Here is a 19161-nt window from a genome sequence, read left to right as displayed (position 1 = left end):
ATGGTGCCTAACGGCGATTCCTTTGCTTGCATCTTCAGAAGCAGCTTCCATCTTTAATATCTCTATTTTACCCTTTCAGGGTTCTTTTGAAGACCCTGACTGGGAGTTAAACACTGACTACAGTTCTTTGCGGGAATGGGAGCAGCTCTTGGGGTTTCATGAATGGCCGTTGTTTGGCACACCAAGGGCTCAGTCTAAGAGCTTTGCTTGCCTTCGGAGGGCTGAGATTTTGTGGCTGTGGGGACAAGTGGATTGAAGGTCGATGTCACAGCAGGAGATCGATGTGTTGTGGGAGTTGGAAGATCTATGGCTGTGTGTCCAGAGACACAGAGCTCGGAAAAAGTGACACAATGGACATTAACATTGTAAACCAGTGAGTTGTTTGTTATATCTCCCCTCTCACTGCGAAATGGAGACATCTCTTTCTCCCTTATTAGGGAGAGAGAGAGAGCCTGTGGTATGTCCAATACCAGGTGAAACACGTAGTCTTTGGGGTAACTGCAAGTCTGTGTCTTTGCTATCGCTTTGCTCATGTTTAAGTGCTCAGTGGCGGGAGCCATTGCTTTTTATTGCCGGTGGGAGGAGGGGGGATTGTTGCTTGCTGCCGTTTACGCACAGGACGGAGGGGAGCTGGGGGTACCTTGGGGTTCTAACATTTAACTGTCATTTGTTCTTTGGGGGCACTCCTCTGTTTTTGTGGATGTTTGCAAAGAAAAAGCATTTCAGGATGTATATTGTATTCATTTACCTTTGAAACTAAGCCCGCACTGCTCCCTGTTACTATCGATGGTGAGGATGTACAAGTACCTGGGGGTGCACCCGGATGATAGACAAGTTGGGCACCAACACAGAAGCTGTAGACAAGAACGGCCAGAGTCGCCTCTATTTCCTGAGGAGACTGAGGTTCTTTGGACTATACAGGCCTCTCCTTCAGGTGTTCAGCCAGTCTGCTGTTGCCAGTACAAGCTTCTGTGTGGTGGTGTGCTGGGGCAATGGCATCATCACGGATGATACCAACAGGCTCAGTAAACAGATTAGAAGGGCTGGCTCTGTTATGGGAGTCAAACTGGACACACTGGAGGCTGTGGTAGAACAAAGGACCCTATGGAAAATCCTGGCATTTCTGGACAGTGCTTCTCAATCTCTGCAAGCCACCTTGGTTGAGCAGGGGAGCAATTTTAGTAATAGATGAAGACAACAGCGCTGCTGTAATGAGCGCTATATGAGGCCATTCTTACCCTCGGCCATTAGGCTCTATAGGGGTACAGGGGAAGTAATGACCTCTGTTTTATTTTTAAGGTAACTTAATTTTTTTTTTCTTTCTTCTCTTCTAATACTTGTATATCTGTGCATTTGTAACGCTACTGTGCGACAGTAATTTCCGTTACAATCAATGAAGTATCTATCTGCCTTTATATATAGCTTTTCATAAAGTTCAGTGGGTGCCTTTACAATTATACAGAAACATGCAAAAGTCTTAGGCACATGTACATAGCTAGGGTGTCTAAGACTTTTGCACAGTACTGCTGTCACAAAAAAAACTAATTTCATGACACATGTGAGTGATGATAAACCTGATTCTGATATGGGTCTTCATTGCGGACTGAGAGTGGGAAGGGGGCAAGGAGAGGGGAATCATGGCTGGGAAAAGGGGAAGTGAGAGGGGAGGTAGCAGGAAGCACCAGAGGTACATTCTGTAATGATCAATGAACCGATTGTTTGGAATCAAATGATCTTGCCTGGTGTTTCAGGGCACCCTTGTCCCTGGCACTCCTACTCTACCATCTGCCCCACACCATTCCTGTGATGCTCCACACTCACCATTCCCAACACCCTTTGCTCTCATCAGACTTACAAACTTGCTTTCCACTCCACATTGACAAAGGTAATACTGTGCAAAAGCCTTGGGCAGCCTAGCTATATATATGTGCCTAAGACTTTTGCACAGTTCTGTCCGCAGCAGAGGAACTAATGAAGCTGTGGTCAGGGAGCCCCCAGTCATTTATAGACACGAGATTCTGCAGAGATCACAGTGGTGGAAGCAGATCCGATAGAGGCATTCGAATAAATGCATGAACATGCAGGGTGAAGGAATATTGACCAGATGCAGGTGGACAGCATCAACCTCAGCACAGACACTATGGGCTGATGGGCCTGTCTCCATCTTTGTTGTACCGTATTTTCAGGCAACGTTCAGACTGATGTACTCGTCCTCCCTTCAAAGATCTTGGTGAGTGGGAACCATTTGCTGTGTTTCCAGATTTCCAGCAAGTGCCTACACTTAAGTGCCATTTAACTGCTCTCCCTCCCCTCATTGGCAGGAATTAACAAATTCCCATTCTTCCATGAAATACTTTGAACTGCTGTGTGGATGGGCACCCTGTATCTTGATACCAAAAGATGACAGTGGCAGGGACTGTGAACAACAGGCAGTGATTAAAGAAGGTGGTCTTTCATAGGCCACCACTCTGCAGGCAGCACCCCCCCCAATGCTCAGCCTCCACCTACATTGATTTCTCAAACTTCCAGTAATTGCCCCCACCCTTCCTGTTATCTCCTTACCTGCTTCTCCAGCCCTTTCTTCCATGTCCTCTCCTATCAGATTCCCCCTTCTCCAACCCTTTATCTTTCACCAACTTCCCAGCTCTTTACTTCACCCCTCCCCCTCTCCTGTTTTCAACTATCACCTCCCACCTTGTACTTCTTCCTCCCCTCTTCCACCACCTTACTCTCACTTCTCATCTTTATTCCCAGTCCTGCAGGAGGGTCTCAGTCCTTCCTCGAGTGTTTACTCTTTCCCATAGATGCTGCCTGGCCTGCCGAGTTCCTTCAGCATTTTGTGTGTGTTGCTCCCCTGTCCAGGTGGGCAAGGGCCACAGGTACAGGGGACACCACCTCTTGCAGTCACACACCATACTGATTTTGAGATGTATCACTGGTCTCTCATCTTCACCGGGTCCAAACCCTGAAAATCCTCGGTGGTGTGGTAACCCGGTTCAGACTTGGCCTCAGGTGCTGTCTGTCTGTGGGGAGTTTACTCCCACAGGGCAGCACTCCCCCATTACTGTCCCTCCCACAGTGTGACATCCCTCAGTACCACACCTCCCACAACGAGACCCTCTCCCAGTATGATCCTCCCCCATTACTGTCCCTCCCACAGTGTGACATCCCTCAGTACCACACCTCCCACAACGAGACCCTCTCCCAGTATGATCCTCCCCCATTACTGTCCCTCCCACAGTGTGACATCCCTCAGTACCACACCTCCCACAACGAGACCCTCTCCCAGTATGATCCTCCCCCATTACTGTCCCTCCCACAGTGTGACATCCCTCAGTACCACCCCTCCCACAACGAGACCCTCTCCCAGTATGATCCTCCCCCATTACTGTCCCTCCCACAGTGTGACATCCCTCAGTACCACCCCTCCCACAACGAGACCCTCTCCCAGTATGATCCTCCCCCATTACTGTCCCTCCCACAGTGACTCTCCCCCATTACCGTCCCTCCCACAGTGTCTCTCCAGTACTGCCCCTCTCCCAGTGTGACATCCCTTAGTACCACCCCTCCCAGTGTGACCCTCCCCATTACTGTCCCTCCCAGTGTGACTCTCCCCCATTACTGTCTCTTCCACAGTGACATCCCTCAGAACCACCCCTCCCACAGTGTGACATTCCGCAGTACTGCCCCTCCCACAGTGTGACTCTCTCCCATTACTGTCTCTCCCACAGTGTGACATCCCTCAGAACCACCCCTCCCAGTGTGACATTCCGCAGTACTGCCCCTCCCACAGTGTGACTCTCCCCCATTACTGTCCCTCCCACAGTGTGACATCCCTCAGTACCACCCCTCCCACAACGAGACCCTCTCCCAGTATGATCCTCCCCCATTACCGTCCCTCCCACAGTGTCTCTCCAGTACTGCCCCTCTCCCAGTGTGACATCCCTTAGTACCACCCCTCCCAGTGTGACCCTCCCCATCACTGTCCCTCCCAGTGTGACTCTCCCCCATTAGTCTCTTCCACAGTGACATCCCTCAGAACCACCCCTCTCACAGTGTGACATTCCGCAATACTGCCCCTCCCACAGTGTGACTCTCTCCCATTACTGTCTCTCCCACAGTGTGACATCCCTCAGTACCACCCCGCCCACAGAACCCCCCTCCCAGAGTGTGACCCTCCCTCACCACCAGACTTGGAATATTGTCTTGGAGATTGTTGGGGTTGGTCAGCCAACGACCCTCTGACAATACTGATCCCAAGCCATAGGCTCAGCACGGAGGTAAGTTATTGTGGAGAACATTTCAATTAATATTCACAAAGTGATGGGTGGCCTGGTAGCTTAACAGCACAATGCTTTACAGTGCCGGCTGGAAGACCGGTGTTCGATTCGCACTGCTGTCTGTACGGAGTGTGTCCTTTCTCCTCGTGACCATGTGGGTTTCCTTCCACATTCCAAAGGCGTATGGTTACGGTTACTGTCAGTGAAAAGTGAGCAGGCATAGCAACACTCGCTGATTTGGTTTGACACATTTCACTGCATGTTTTGATGTACACTTGATGTCAGAAGTTTACACACGTCTTAGCCAAATACATTTAAACTCAGTTTTTCACAATTCCTGACACTTAATCCTAGAAAACAGTCCCTGTCTTAGATCAGTTAGGATCACTACTTTATTTTAAGAATGTGAAATGTCAGAGTAATAGTAAAGAGAATGCTTTGTTTCAGCTTTTATTTCTTTCATCACATTAGAAGTTTACATACACTTTGTTAGTATTTGGTAGCATTGCCTTTAAATCATTTTAACTTGGGTCAAACATTTTAGGTAGCCTTCCACAAGCTTCTCACAATAAGTTGCTGGAATTTTGTTCCATTCCTCCAGACAGAACTGGTGTAACTGAGTCATGTTTGTAGGCCTCCTTGCTTGCACACGCTTTTTCAGTTCTGCCCACAAATTTTCTATCAGACTGAGGTCAAGGTTTTGTGATGGCCACTCCAATACCTTGACTTTGTTGACCTTAAGCAATTTTGCCACAACTTTGAAGGTATGCTTGGGGTCATTGTCCATTTGGAAGACCCATTTGCGACCGAGCTTTAACTTCCTGGCTGATGTCTTGAGATGTTGCTTCAATATATCCACATAATTTCCCTTCCTCACGATGCCATCTATTTGTGAAGTGCACCAGTCCTTCCTGCAGCAAAGCACCCCCACAACATGATGCTGCCACCCCCATGCTTCATGGTTGGGATGGTGTTCTTCGGCTTGCAAGCCTCACCCTTTTTTCTCCAAACTTAAAGATGGTCATTATGGCCAAACAGTTCAATTTTTGTTTCATCAGACCGGAGGACATTTCTCCAGAAATTAAGATCTTTGTCCCCATGTACACTTGCAAACTGTAGTCTGGCTTTTTAAAGGCGGTTTTGGAGCAGTGGCTTTTTCTTTGCAGAGCACATTTCAGGTTATGTCGATATAGGACTCGTTTTACTGTGGATATATTCTCGTCTACCTGTTTCCTCCAGCATCTTTGCAAGGTCCTTTGCTGTTGTTCTGCGATTGGTTTGCACTTTTCGCGCCAAAAGTACGTTCATCTCTAGGAGACAGAATGAGTCTCCTTCCTGAGTGATATGACGGCTGTGTGGTCCCATGATGTTTATACTTGCGTACTGTTGATTGTACAGATGAATGTGGTACCTTCAGGCATTTGGAAATTGTTCCCAAGGATGAACCAGACTTGTGGAGGTCCACAATTTTTTTTTCTGAGGTCTTGGCTGATTTCTTTTGATTTTGTTTGTAAATTTCTGACCCACTGGAATTGTGATATAGTCAATTAAAAGTGAAATAATCTGTCTGTAACAATTGTTGGAAAAATTACTCGTATCATGCACAAAGTAGATGTCCTCAACGGCTTGCCAAATCTAGTTTGCTAATATAAATCTGTGGCGTGGTTTAACAATGAGTTTTAATGACTTCAACCTAAGTGTATGTAAACTTCTGACTTCAACTGTACGTGACAATTAATGCTGATCTTTTCTTTAACACAAGAAATACTGCAGAAGTTCAAAATCCAGAAAAACACACACAAAATGCTGGATAAAGGGTCTTGGCCTGAAATGTCGACTCCATTCCTCTCCATATATGTTGCTTGACCTGCTGAGTTCCTCTAGCAACTTGTGGGTGTTACTTTTAATCTTTAATATTCAACAATGGTATAATTCAATAAACTCTAGTTTAATGAAATACAAATAGTGGCAAGTTCTTATAAAGTCTGAGAATATACAGCTCCTTCCTCACTAATCATATTTTAGTAGCTGTTGCACTTTAGTTGAAATCTACAAGTTGTGGAATGTTTTTATGATGTACACTTGCTGTGAGGTTTGAAATTATGCCTGTGTGGGCAGTGATAATAACATTATTTACTACGGTGAGGGTGAATTGTGCCAGTCCCTCTGCACCAGTGGGCAGGAGTGGGACTGAATGTCATTGTGCTTCTCAGTGGCTTCATCAAGGTCAATCAGTTCCTGGTTAACAATCATAGTCTGCAGACATCCTGTGAAGGAGGCTGTGATGGGGACTGTGGCGACTGGAACCTCTGCAAAGGCAAAAACATGAGCAAATGAAAGGTGAAATGTTAACTTGCGCAAAGTTAACCCTTTAGTGGGCCGCTAGGATCCCAGGCCAGGTCATAGAGCATTACAGTCCCTTTAGCCCACTTAGTTCGTGTTGAACCATTAGTCCCACCAGCCTGCATCTAAACCATAACCCTCCATCCAATGTTCCCTTCAAACTCACATCTATCTCTTCTGCAGGGAGCTCGTTCCAAACTCACACCACCCTCTGGGTGAAGAAGATCCTCCTCATGTTCCCCTTAACAGTAGCACAACGGTGTAGTGGTTAGCACAGTGCTTTACAGTACCAATAACCCGGGTTCAATTCCTGCCGCTGCCCGTAAGGGGTCTGTATGTGCTCCCTGTGACCGCGTGTGCTTCCTCCGGGCGCTCTGGTTTCCTCCAAAGTCAGTGGGTTGAGTTGAGAAACTGCAAGGCGAAAGGAACCCTGATGGCAGTTACGTACAGGCCCCTCAACAGTAGCTGGGATGTGGACCACAGATTTCAACAGGAGATAGAAAAGGTGTGTCAAAAGGGCAACGTTGTGATAATCATGGGAGATTTCAACATGCAGGTCGATTGGGGAAATCAGGTTGGTAATGGATCTCGAGAGAGTGAGTTTGCTGAATGCCTATGAGATGGCTTTTTAGAGCAGTTTGTCATTGAGCCTATGAGAGGATCAGCTATACTGGATTGGGTGTTATGTAATGAACCGGTGATTAGAGAGCTTGAGGTAAAAGAACCCTATGGAGACAGTGATAACAATACGATCGAATTCACGTTAAAGTTTGATAGGGAGAAAGTAAAGTCTGACATAGCAGTATTTCAGTAGAGTAAAGGAAATATACGGTTTGAGAGAAGAGTTGGCCAAAGTAAACTGGAAGGAGCTGCTGGTAGGGATGTCAGCAGAGCAGCAATGGCTTGAGTTTCTGCGGAAAATGAGGACTGTGTGGGGTGGATGAAATATTCAAATGGCAAAATACTCAAACCATGGCTGACAAGGGAAATGAAAGCTAAAATGTAAAAGCAAAAGAGAGGGCATACAACAAAGCAAAAGTTAGTGGGAAGATAGAGGATTGGGAAGTTTTTTAAAACCTGCAGAGAGTGACTAAAAGAATCATTTGGAAGGATAGTAAAAGTTTCTTCAAGTATGTAAAAATTATAAAAGAGATGAGAGTGGATAAAGGACTGCAAGAAAGTGAAGCTGGAGAAATAATAATGGGGGACAAGGAGATGGCAGATGAACTAAATGAGTACCTGTATTTTGCATCAATCTTCACTGTGGAAGACACTAGCAGTGTGCTGGATGTTGAGGGGTGTGAGGGAAGAGAAGGGAGAAGGTGCTCAAAAAGCTGAAAGATCTGAGCGTCCATAAGTCACCCGGGCCAGATAAACTGCACCCTAGGGTTCTGAAAGAGGTAGCAGTAGAGATTGTAGATGCATTAGTAATGATCTTTCAAAAATCATTGGACTCTGGCATGGTGCCAGTGGACTGCAAAATTGCAAATGTCATTCCACTCTTTAAGAAAGGAGGAAGGCAGCAGAAAGGAAATTATAGACCAGTTAGCCAGACCTCAGTGGTAGGGAAGATGTTAGAGTCAATTGTTAAGGAAGAGGTTATGGAGTACTTGGTGATACAGGACATAGTCAGCATGATTTCCTTAAGGGAAAATCTTGTCTGACAACCATGTTAGAATTCTTTGAAGAGATTACAAGTAGGATAGATAAAGGGGATGCAGTGGACATTGTATATTTGGACTTTCAGAAGGCCTTTGACAAGGTGCCACGCATGAGGCTGCTTACTGAGTTAAGAGCCCATGGTATTACAGGAAAGTTACTGGCATGGTTAGAGCATTGGCTGATTGGTAGGAGGCAGTGAGTGGGAATAAAAGGATCCTTTTCTGGTTGGCTGCCAGTGACTAGTAGTGTTCCGCAGGGGTCGGTGTTGGGGCCACTTCTTTTTATGCTGTATATCAATGACTTAGATGATGGAATAGATGGCTTTGTTGCCAAGTTTGCAGATGATATGAAGATTGGTGGAGGGCCAGGTAGTGTTGAGGAAACAGGTTGGTTGCAGAAGGACTTCTATAGAGAATGGGCAAGAAAGTAGCAAATGAAATACAACGTTCAAAATGCATGAGCTTGCACTTTGGTAGTAGAAATAAATGTGCAGACTATTTTCTAAAGGGTGAGAAAATCCAAAAATCTGAGATGTGGAGGGACTTGGGAGCCCTTGTGTAGAACACCCTAAAGGTCAACTTGCAGGTTGAGTCGATGGTACGGAAGTCATATGCAATGTTAGCATTCATTTCAAGAGGTCTAGAGTACAAGAGCAAGGTTGTGATGCTGAGGCTTTAAAAGGCACTGGTGAGGCCTCACCTTGAGTACTGTGAACAGTTTTTGGCTCCTCATCTTAGAAAAGATGTGCTGGCATCAGAGAGGGTTCAGAGGAGGTTCACAAGGATGATTCCAGGAATGAAAGGGTTATCATATGAGAAACATTTGATTGCTCTGGGTCTGTACTTGCTGGAATTCAGAAGGATGGTGGTGAGGGGGGGGGGGAGTGGGGGAGTCTCACTGAAACCTTTCAAATGCTGAAAGGCCTACACAAAGTAGATGTGGAAAGGACGTTTCCCATGGTGGGGAAGTCTATGACAAGAAGGCACAGCCTCAGGACTTAGGGGCGTCCATTTATAACAGAGATGCGGAGAAATTTCTTGCGACAGAAGGCAGTGATTTTGCGGAATTTGTTACCACAGGCAGCTGTGGGGGCCGGGTCATTGGGTGTATTTAGGGCAGAGATTGATAGGTTCTTGATTGGCTGCAGCATCAAAGGTTACAGGGAGTAGGCCTGGGAGGAGAAAAAAAGATTCGGCCATGACAGAATGGCAGAGCAGACTCGATGGGCCAAATGGCTTAAGTCTGCTCCTATGTCTTATGGTGTTGTGGTATAAGGGACTTATCAGTTGGTAGGTTAAATGGTCGTTGTAAATTATGCCGTGATTATGCCGAGAAGTGTGAGGTTCTACATTTTGGCAGGAATAATCCAAATAGAACATACAGGGTAAATGGTAGGGCATTGAGGAATGCAGAGGAACAGAGAGATCTAGGAATAACAGTGCGTAGTTCCCTGAAGGTGGAGTCTCATGTAGATAGGGTGGTGAAGAAGGCTTTTGGAACGATGGCCTTTATAAATCAAAGCATTGAGTACAGAAGTTGGGATGTAATTTTAAAATTGTACAAGGCATTGGTAAGGCCAAATTTGGAATATTGTATACAGTTCTGGTCACCGAATTATAGGAAAGATATCAATAAATTAGAGAAAGTGCAGAGACGATTTACTAGGATGTTACCTGGGTTTCAGCACTTAAGTTACAGAGAAAGGTTGAACATGTTAGGTCTCTATTCATTGGAGCGTAGAAGGTTGAGGGGGGATTTGATCGAGTCATTTAAAATTTTGAGAGGGATAGATAGAGTTGACGTGAATAGGCTGTTTCCATTGAGAATAGGGGAGATTCAAATGAGAGGACATGATTTGAGAGTTAGGGGGCAGAAGTTTAAGGGAAACACGAGGGGGTATTTCTTTACTCAGAGAGTGATAGCTGTGTGGAATGAGCTTCCTGTAGAAGTAGTAGAGGCCAGTTCAGTTGTGTCATTTAAGGTAAAATTGGATAGGTATATGGACAGGAAAGGAGTGGAGGGTTATGGGCTGAGTGCGGGTAGGTGGGACTAGGTGACATTAAGAGTTCAGCACGGACTAGGAGGGCCGAGATGGCCTGTTTCCGTGCTGTGATTGTTATATGGTTATATATGTTATATGTTATATTAAGTCAGAGAATTGCTGGGGGCTGTGGTCCAAAGGGCCAGAAGGGCCTAATCCGTGCTATATCTCAATTGATAAAAGAAATTAAATATTGCAACTTCCATCTTTAACCTATGACCTCTAGTTCTAGTCTCATCCAACCTCAGTGATAAAAGCATGTTTGCATATACCCTATTACTCCTTCAAAATAATTTTGTATATCTCTATCAAATCTCCACTCATTCTCCTAAACTCCAGAGAATAAAGTTCTAACCTTTTCAACCTTTCCCTTTAACCCAGTCCTGAAGTCCTTGTAAAATAAACCCACAAGAGACATCCCATTGGTTAGACAGGAAGCTGAAGAGGGAGCTTCTCAGATCCCACTCCGACATCCGAGCTGTTGAGAAACAACTTGTTGATCCAGTCGGCAGTTTGGGGGCCTTAACAGCCATTCGGCCTTTCGATCCAGTTCCCCCTTTAAAATCTTTCATGGCATCTGTGTGGTAATTCCGTCTCTTCACCTCGGTTCCACGTCCCTCACCCAAATTCCTCATGGACCCCAGCCTCCACAAGCCTTTGCTGTGCAGAGGAGGGAATTTCTAGGTTCCCACTGCCCCTTGCATTTTCCCACCTCACCCCAAGACCACCAGGTTGTGTCCCCCCCACCCCCAGTTCAAGTTCAGCGTTACTGGAAGGGTGCTTCCTCTCTGCCCAACACCCTTCACTCTTCGAAAGGAAATGAACCCTGTCCGTGAAACAGGTCCTCCTGGCTCAACCTGCTTACTCCCAGCGTGGTGCTGGTGACTCCATTCCACGGTATTCACTAAGAACACCAGAAACCCGACAGACGTTAGCAGTCAGGCAGTGTCCGCATCCCCCACCCCCTTCTGAGCTAGATTCACAATTAACCCTCTGCTTCAATTTGCTCCTCCAATCCTGCGTCCTCTGGTAAAAACCGGACCCATGCCAGACCTGAACACCTGAGGTCAGTAAAACTCGGGAATTCCAAGAGGAGAACGGCGGTGGCTAATACAAGACAGGATAACTTTAAGGTGATTGGAAGAAAGTTTCGGAGGGGTTTCAAGGGTAGTGTTTTTACACAGAGAATGGGAGGTGCGTGCAATTTGCTGCTGGGGTGGTGATGGAGCCAAATTAACTAGGGACATTTGCAAGGCTCTTAGACCGGCACATACAGTAGTTGAAAGAAAAATGGATGTGGGAGAGAAGGTTAGTTTGATCTTCGGTCAGCACAGCATCCTGTCTCAAGAGCCTGGAGTGTATTGTGCTGTTTTATGCTCTGTGCTCCATCCCTATGTGCTGAAACGTGTTGATATTATGCAAGATGTGTGGTGGTCTTGAGGCTTGTAAGGACAGATAAGTCACCAGGGTGTGACCAAGTGTATCTGGGGTGTTGTAGAAAACAAGGGCAGAAATTGTCGAGGTTCTAGTGGAGATTTTTCCCCCTTCTTAGCCACTAGTATGAGAAGAGTGGAAGGTGTCTAACATCACGCCTTTATTTAAGAAGGACCGCAAGGACAAGCCAGTGAACTATACACCAGTGAGTTTGACATCAGTTGCCAGAGGGGTTCTGAGAGACAGGATCTTCCTGCATCTGGAAAGGCAAGGGCAGATTTGAGATAATAATCACGGCTTTGTGAAAAGCTGCTTCTTGCAAATTTGAGTCTTTTGAAAGAGGATTGAAGAAGGAAAGGTGGTAGATATTATTTGCATGCATTAGAGCAAGGCTTTTTATAAGAAGCCACGTGGTAGGCTTGCCCAAAAGGTTAGATCACATGACAGGTTTGTCCAAAAGGTTAGATCACATGACAGGTTTGTCCAAAAGGTTAGTTCACATGACAGGCTTGTACAAAAGGTTAGATCACATGACAGGCTTGTACAAAAGGTTAGATCACATGGCATTTAGTCCAAGCTAGCCAAATGGCTTGGTGGTAGGAGGTAGAAGATTTTTCCAGTGGTGAAGATATGACCAGTGGTGTTCCACGGAGATTGGCGTTGGGTCCGCTGTTGCCCTGCAGTTTATTTTCATGATTTGGATGAGAATGTAAGTGGCATGATTCGTAACTTTGCAGATGACATGAAACTTGGTGGGGTAGCGCACAGTGAAGGCGGTTCAGCTTAAAACATAATCTAGTTCAACTGGGGAAGTGGGCCAAGGAATGGCAAATGGAATCTAACTCAGACGAGGGTGTTGTGTTGTGTTGAGGCAAGTACAACATGTTGCATTTTGGGAAGTTAAACGAGGGAAGAATTTGCACACTAAATTATATAAATGAGAGTGTTAGAGTGACCGGGGGGGGGGGGGGGGGGGGAGAGGTCAAGTACATTATGGCAATATAGGTAGGCAAAGTAGTGAAGAAAGCATTGCCTTCAATAGTCAGACTTTGAGTTCAAGGTTTGGGTTGTTAAACTTACAGCTGTACAATACATTGGTGAACTTTGGGTTTGGGTTGTTAAACTACAGCTGTACAACACATTGGTGAGACTGCACTTTGAATATTGCATGCAGCTCTATTCCCCCAGCTTTAGCTGGAGAGGATGCAGAAAAGATTCACAAGGATGTTGCCGGTTGAGTTCTGTAGATAGATGGGATAAGCTTGGACTCTTTTCCCTGGAATGAAGGAGGCTAAAGAGTGACCTTATAGAGATTTATAGATTTGTGAGGGGCATTGATAAGGTTGGTGGCATGATCACAGTCTTTTTTTCCAGGGTAGGGGAAGTCCAAAACTAGAGGCCTTAGATTTAAGGTAAGGGGGGAAAGACTGAAAGGGAATCTGAGGGGCAAGGGTGTGGGAGAATGGGTGAGGCGGTACAGTTACAATATTTGAAAGATGCTTGGATAGGAGAAGTTTACAGAGATGTCACCCAAATGCAGGCTAATGGGATTAGATCAGAAAGGCACCTTGAGATGATTTTGGTCGGAGGACCAGTTACCCTTCTGTTTGAATCTCCCCTGGACATCCAGGCTGTAACCTTAAGACTTTGCCTCTCACTAGAGGGGCGTGACTTCTTTCTGTGATCAATGTCACCTTACCCTCAATCTTTGGGAGAGAGAGATAGAGACACGCGACCCTCTGGTGCAGAAATTGCTCCTGAGCCCCTACCCCTGGTCTGAAGGGAATGTTGCGGTGTGTGTCGGACACGGTAACAAACAGTAGGCTTTCTGCGTGGCCGAGTCTGGTACCTGGTACTCCCCCAAATGTGGTGTTGACAGCGTCCCTCATGGCCTGATCCAGGACACCCAGCTGCTCCCTCCGTGCTGAGTGGCTTAACTGGCAGCCATAAGCAATCCGATCGACTTCCAACAGGATACGCTGGGCTGTGACAGTGAGGTGCACTGAATGATACTCTCCATTACAGAGATACAGGTTTGCAGACCTGGACACAATCGTGTTGTCTATGGCCAGCAGTAATTGCTAATGTGGAAAGAAGGAGAGAAATCAGTTCAGTGGAAGAATTCAACACTAGACAATGGGATGGGAATGGGCAGAATACGAGGGCAAGAGATGCGCTCCCTCAGTACTGTCCCTCCCACAGTGTGACTCTCCCTCAGTACCATCCCTCACAGTGTGACCCTCCCTCAGTACTGCATCCTCACAGTGTGACCCTCCCTCAGTACCATCCTCACAGTGTGACCCTCCCTCAGTACCACCCTCCCACAGTGTGACAGTCCCTCAGTTCTGCCCCCTCACAGTGTGACCCTCCCTCAGTACTGTCCCACTCACAGCGTGACCCTCCCTCAGTACCATCCCTCACAGTGTGACCCTCCCTCAGTACTGCATCCTCACAGTGTGACCCTCCCTCAGTACCATCCTCACAGTGTGACCCTCCCTCAGTGTGACTCTTTCTCAGTATAATATGTGGGGTGTTTGATGGCTCTGGGCCTGAACTCATTGGAGTTTTGAAGAATGAGGGAGGATGTCTCTGAAAGGCCTATATACAGTGGCCGCTGCCTGACCTGCTGAGTTCCTCCAGCATTTTGTGTGTGCCGCTTTGGATGTGGAGAGGATGTCTCCTTTCATGGGAGAGTCTAAGATCAGAATGGAAGGACGTCCCTTTAGAACAGAGATGAGGAGAAATTACTTTAGAGAGGGTGGTATCCTTAGAATTCATTGCCATAGACAGCTGTGGAAGCAAAATCACTGGGTATTTTTGAAGTGGAGGTTGATAGGTTCACGATGAGTAAGGCTGTCAAAGGTTAGGGGGAGAAGACAGGAGAATGGCGTTGAGAGGAATAATAAATCAGCCATGATTGAATGGAGTAGCAGACTTGATGGGCGAAATGGCCTAATTCTGCTCCATTGTATTATGGTCTTCAGCCTGATGTGGCAGTTGATGTCCCTAGTAAAGACTGCTCCATTACTGTTAATGATGCAGTTCAGACCAATTAGATTACTCCTGCTTCTGGTGACAGGATGTACCTGGGTCATTCCTCTCATTGTCAGCCAGTTGTCGGTGTTGTAACTGGACAGGGGCACAGCTCTTTCTGGAGCCCATTTCTCTGATACCACAGCTGGGCTGTCGTTCAGTGCCCCAGCTGCTTCTGCCACCAAGCTGTCGACTGATACCCGGCAGTGGGAATCTCGGGCGGGAACTGAGATGGGTCACCATTAGTATCTTTGGCTGACTTAGCCTTGTTAGTCCCTGGGCCACACTGTCACCTCCTGCTTCCATTAGCCGTTTAATTGTCCACCATTTTAAGGGCCACCATCACCCAGAACATGCCCTCTTCTCATTGCTACCATCAGGGAAGAGGTAATAGGGGCCCAAAGGAACACAGTCAATGTTTTAGGAAAAGCTTCCTCCTCTCTACCATCAGATTTCTGAATGAACAATGAACCAACCCATGAACACTACACTATTTTGGCTCACTTTCCGCACTACACACACACACACACACACACACACACACACACACACACACACACACACACACACACACACACACACACACACACACACACACACACACCCCTTATTGTAAGTTATAGTAATTTTCTATCCCTTGCACCGTAGGTGATAATAAAGTTGACTCTGACTCAAAGTCAGATTTTTATTTCCAGACTCCAAGCAGTAATCTCAGCCAGTTTCAGCAGGACCCGAGTGATGTTCCCAAAGTACCAGGGGGTGACATATTACCTGCTTTTTCTCTGGGCTGTAGGCGTCAGTTACCGAGAGCGACAGGGGCACCCTGTTCCCGCTGACTAAAGCGAACAGCACACCCGTGTCCTTTGATGGACGCATCTGCAGCTTCACGTCAACCTTCCAATCATCGAAACCCATTTCCACTGTACCTGGACGAAAAACAGCAGAGGGCTCACATGACTAAACCTTTTGTATCTGCTTCCCTCATGGTTATGTCAAAACCACAATAACCCCACCCCCCACCACCACCTCTCCCTGGTTTTTTACCAACCCCTTCACTCCCTCAGAATCCTGGTTTTTCCACCATCAAGAATATCTTCAAAAGGCAATGCCTCAAGAAGGCAGCATCTATCACTAAGGGCCCTCAATTTTTAAATTATTGTTTATTACTACCCATTATGCCTCAATTTCTGTTGCACACAGCTATAGAAGGATTCTTCATTACTGTTTTCATAACAATTTTTTTTTAACTAGGCAGAATTGTTAGCCCTGATCTGCACCTGGAACTGAACCTGGAGCACCAGTGGACCTCCCTTAGTCTGGCCTCTACCCTTTGACCTGTTTGGCATGGGTAACCCTCCCGGGAAACAAAGCATAAAGCCGTCTCCAGTCTTCATAGCTCTCTGGGTCACTGAGGCACACAAGCCTCCAGGCCACGACAAGGTTGTGGTCCTCTTGGAGGATAACCCAGGACATGTCCTCTTCTTATTACTACCATATAGGAGGAGGTACAGGAATCTGAAGACCCACACTCAACATTTTAGGAACAGCTTCTCCCCCCCCCACCCCCGACATCAGATTTCTGAATAGTCTGTGAACCCATGAACACGACCTCACTATTTTGCTCTCTTTTTGCATGATTTACAGTTTGTATTTTTTTAATATACACTCACACCCCGCATGGCGCCGATACAATGCAGTTATTCAATTCTTTATTGAAATATTTTTAAATGACAAAAATTCACTCTAAACAACACTTAAAACTTCTCAATAGCAGCCGCCATTACAGTAAACATTGAATCAGCCAATGAGAGTGCTTGACATACACTCTGAGGCTCTCACAGCCAATCATGTATTAGTTCACACTCTGCCTCGCCCGTGTGTGAAAATGTCCATGCTCCGTTGCCAATTTATTCTGTCTTTTTCACCCAGAGTGTCTGGAAAACGGCCTGCAACTCTCAGTGAGGGTAATACATCTCAGATGTCTAGGAAAAGCATTAGCAGGGATGTGAAATTGCAAGTGATACGGTGTTTGGAAGCTGGTGGGTGTCAGACTGATGTTGGCGCCTCTTTGTAACTGGCTACATCAACGATCACAACGATTCTAAAAAAATGGAGACAAGTTAAAAGCTTTGCAAAGACAACCTCAAAGTTATCATCGACGAAGGTGACTCGTTCAAGGAGCCATTCACTTGATAAAATGGAAGTGGATGACCAAACACAACGAAACATGTTCCTAAGTCAACTGACAATAATGGGAAAGGCAGGAAGCATCCTCAATCGTATTCAAGAAGAAGAGGGTACATCAATAATATTCACAGCCAGCACAGGTTGGATTGGTAGATTTATTTAAACAGCCCAGTAACCTCCATAGTATATGTGTCTCTGATGAAGCGCCTAATACAGACAGCAAGAGCCTTAATAATGAAGAGCTTTAAGAATTGGCAGAACAGTGCACCCTGGGTGAATCTGAGGATACGGATAGAGAAGAGGAATCACCAGCAAGAAGCCTCACCACAAAATTCCTCAGCACTAGCATCACCACGATCACTCAAATCATGGACCAGTTCACCAATAGTGACCCTGACTGGGAGTGAAGCAATAAGGCAAAGAGAATTATAAAAAATTATAACATTTTTAGAAACTTGGACAGGTACATGGATGGGAGGTGTATGGAGCACAATGGTCCAGGTGCTGATCAATGGGACTAGGGGACCCAAAATGTATTTTTCTCCAGAGATGCTGCCTGGCCTGCTGAGCTCCTCCAGCATTTTGTGTGTGTTGCTCGTATTTCCAGTATCTGCAGATTTTCTCTTGTAGGCAGATTAATAGTTTGGCATGGACCAGATGGGCCAAAGGGCCTGTTTCTGACAGTACCACAGTGCTCCACGACTATTTGATGAGTCACAGTCACTAATCAAACACGCCCTGAACAATATTCTCTCACATGTTTCCTGGCCTGTTAATGTTCTACCATGTATCTCCAACTCCGCTGCCCCACAACTTGCTCTCCTGCTTCTCCTTGTACCAAACAGGAGCCTGTCACAAAACACCGCCCCCCCACACACACCATTGATACCACTGCCTCTGGTTACCACTGAGGCTGACCCATTCCCTTTTGAGATCCAAATACTCCACATCCCTTCGTTCCCTTTTCTGAACCAGTTGGATGTCCCTCAAGCAATACCAATTGCTGAGCCAACAGACCTTCAGTTCTGGAAGCACAGAACTCACAATCTCCTTTTGTGAAGCTCTTTCCTGTAAAGGGTGGGAATAGCAGCGCAGTGGTTAGCATAATGCTCTTACAGTACCAGCGACCCGGGTTCAATTCCACCGCTGTCTGTGACAAGCTCATATATCCTCCCAGTCACTGTGGGTTTGCTTTCCTCCCACGTTCCAAAGATGTGCAGGTGAGGCCGAGTAAGTTGTGGGCACTCTATACTGACGCCAGAAAAAAATAACTTCTGTAGACGTGTGGTGGAGAGTGGATCGACTGGCTACATCACAGCCCGGTATGGAAACACCAATGCCCTTGAATGGAAAGTCCGACACAAATTGGTGGAAGTGGCCCAGCCCATCACGGGTAAAGCTCTCCCCACCATTGAGCACAGTTACATGAAACACTGTCGCGGGAAAGCAGCATCCATCATCAGAGACCCCCACCAACCAGGACATGCTCTCTTCTCACTGCCGCCACCAGGAAGAAAGACTCACACCACCAGATTCGGGAACAGTTACTACCCCTCAGGCTCTTGAATCAAAGGGGGTAACTTCACTCAACTTCATTTGGCCCCATCATCGGAATGCTCCCACAACCTATGGACTCACTTTCAAGGATTCTGCATCTCGTATTCTCGATACTTATTGCTTATTTATTTATTTTTGCTATTTATTTTCCTCTTGTACTTGCACAGCTTGTTGTCCTTTACACACTGGCTGAACGCCCAAGTTGAACTTTGGAAGACACTTGCAGACTGCCCCCCCTCACACTTCACCGTATGTGTCCGTGTACGTGTGACAGACACAGCGAATGTTTCTCTCTCCCCGGCTCCCCCAAGTGCCTTATACTTACTGTAGTTAAGTGGAAGGAGTGCATATCCCTGTCCGGGGAAGTAGGAACCCAGCTCCATGCTCTGATAACACTGCTTGCTTTCGATGTTCTGAATGACATCCAGGATTCCTGCTGACCCCTGGTTCATCCAGCTCCAGCTCCGCATACAGCCGTCCAGCCGAGGGTTCACCTGGGGACAGACACCGGTTAGACCAGTCGTGCGGGCGACGTCTACAGGGGAGGCCTGGCTGAGAGAGCGCTGCCCTCCGGTGAGGTGCAATTAACGATCAGACTGTGTCTCAGCCTCTGCTAAACAAGCA

General features: G+C 46.5%; 1 protein-coding gene across 1 annotated transcript in view; it reads right to left on the bottom strand.

Moving 5' to 3' along the window:
* LOC132394775 (vitamin K-dependent protein S-like) overlaps positions 1-19161 on the bottom strand; it is a 69524-nt gene that overhangs the window by 21074 nt on the left and 29289 nt on the right. Inside the window, exons 12-16 of the mRNA XM_059971184.1 lie at positions 18863-19031; positions 15565-15719; positions 13610-13841; positions 6418-6589; positions 4361-4535 (exon numbers count right to left, since the gene is read on the bottom strand). Coding sequence (XP_059827167.1) covers positions 4361-4535; positions 6418-6589; positions 13610-13841; positions 15565-15719; positions 18863-19031 — 903 coding nt within the window. The remainder of the gene's footprint in view (positions 1-4360; positions 4536-6417; positions 6590-13609; positions 13842-15564; positions 15720-18862; positions 19032-19161) is intronic.

Source organism: Hypanus sabinus, chromosome 5, assembly GCF_030144855.1.
Source record: "Hypanus sabinus isolate sHypSab1 chromosome 5, sHypSab1.hap1, whole genome shotgun sequence".
Taxonomy (NCBI): Eukaryota; Metazoa; Chordata; class Chondrichthyes; order Myliobatiformes; family Dasyatidae; genus Hypanus; species Hypanus sabinus.
The sequence above is the reverse complement of the archived record's forward strand: the minus strand, read 5'-3'. Positions and strand labels throughout refer to the sequence as shown.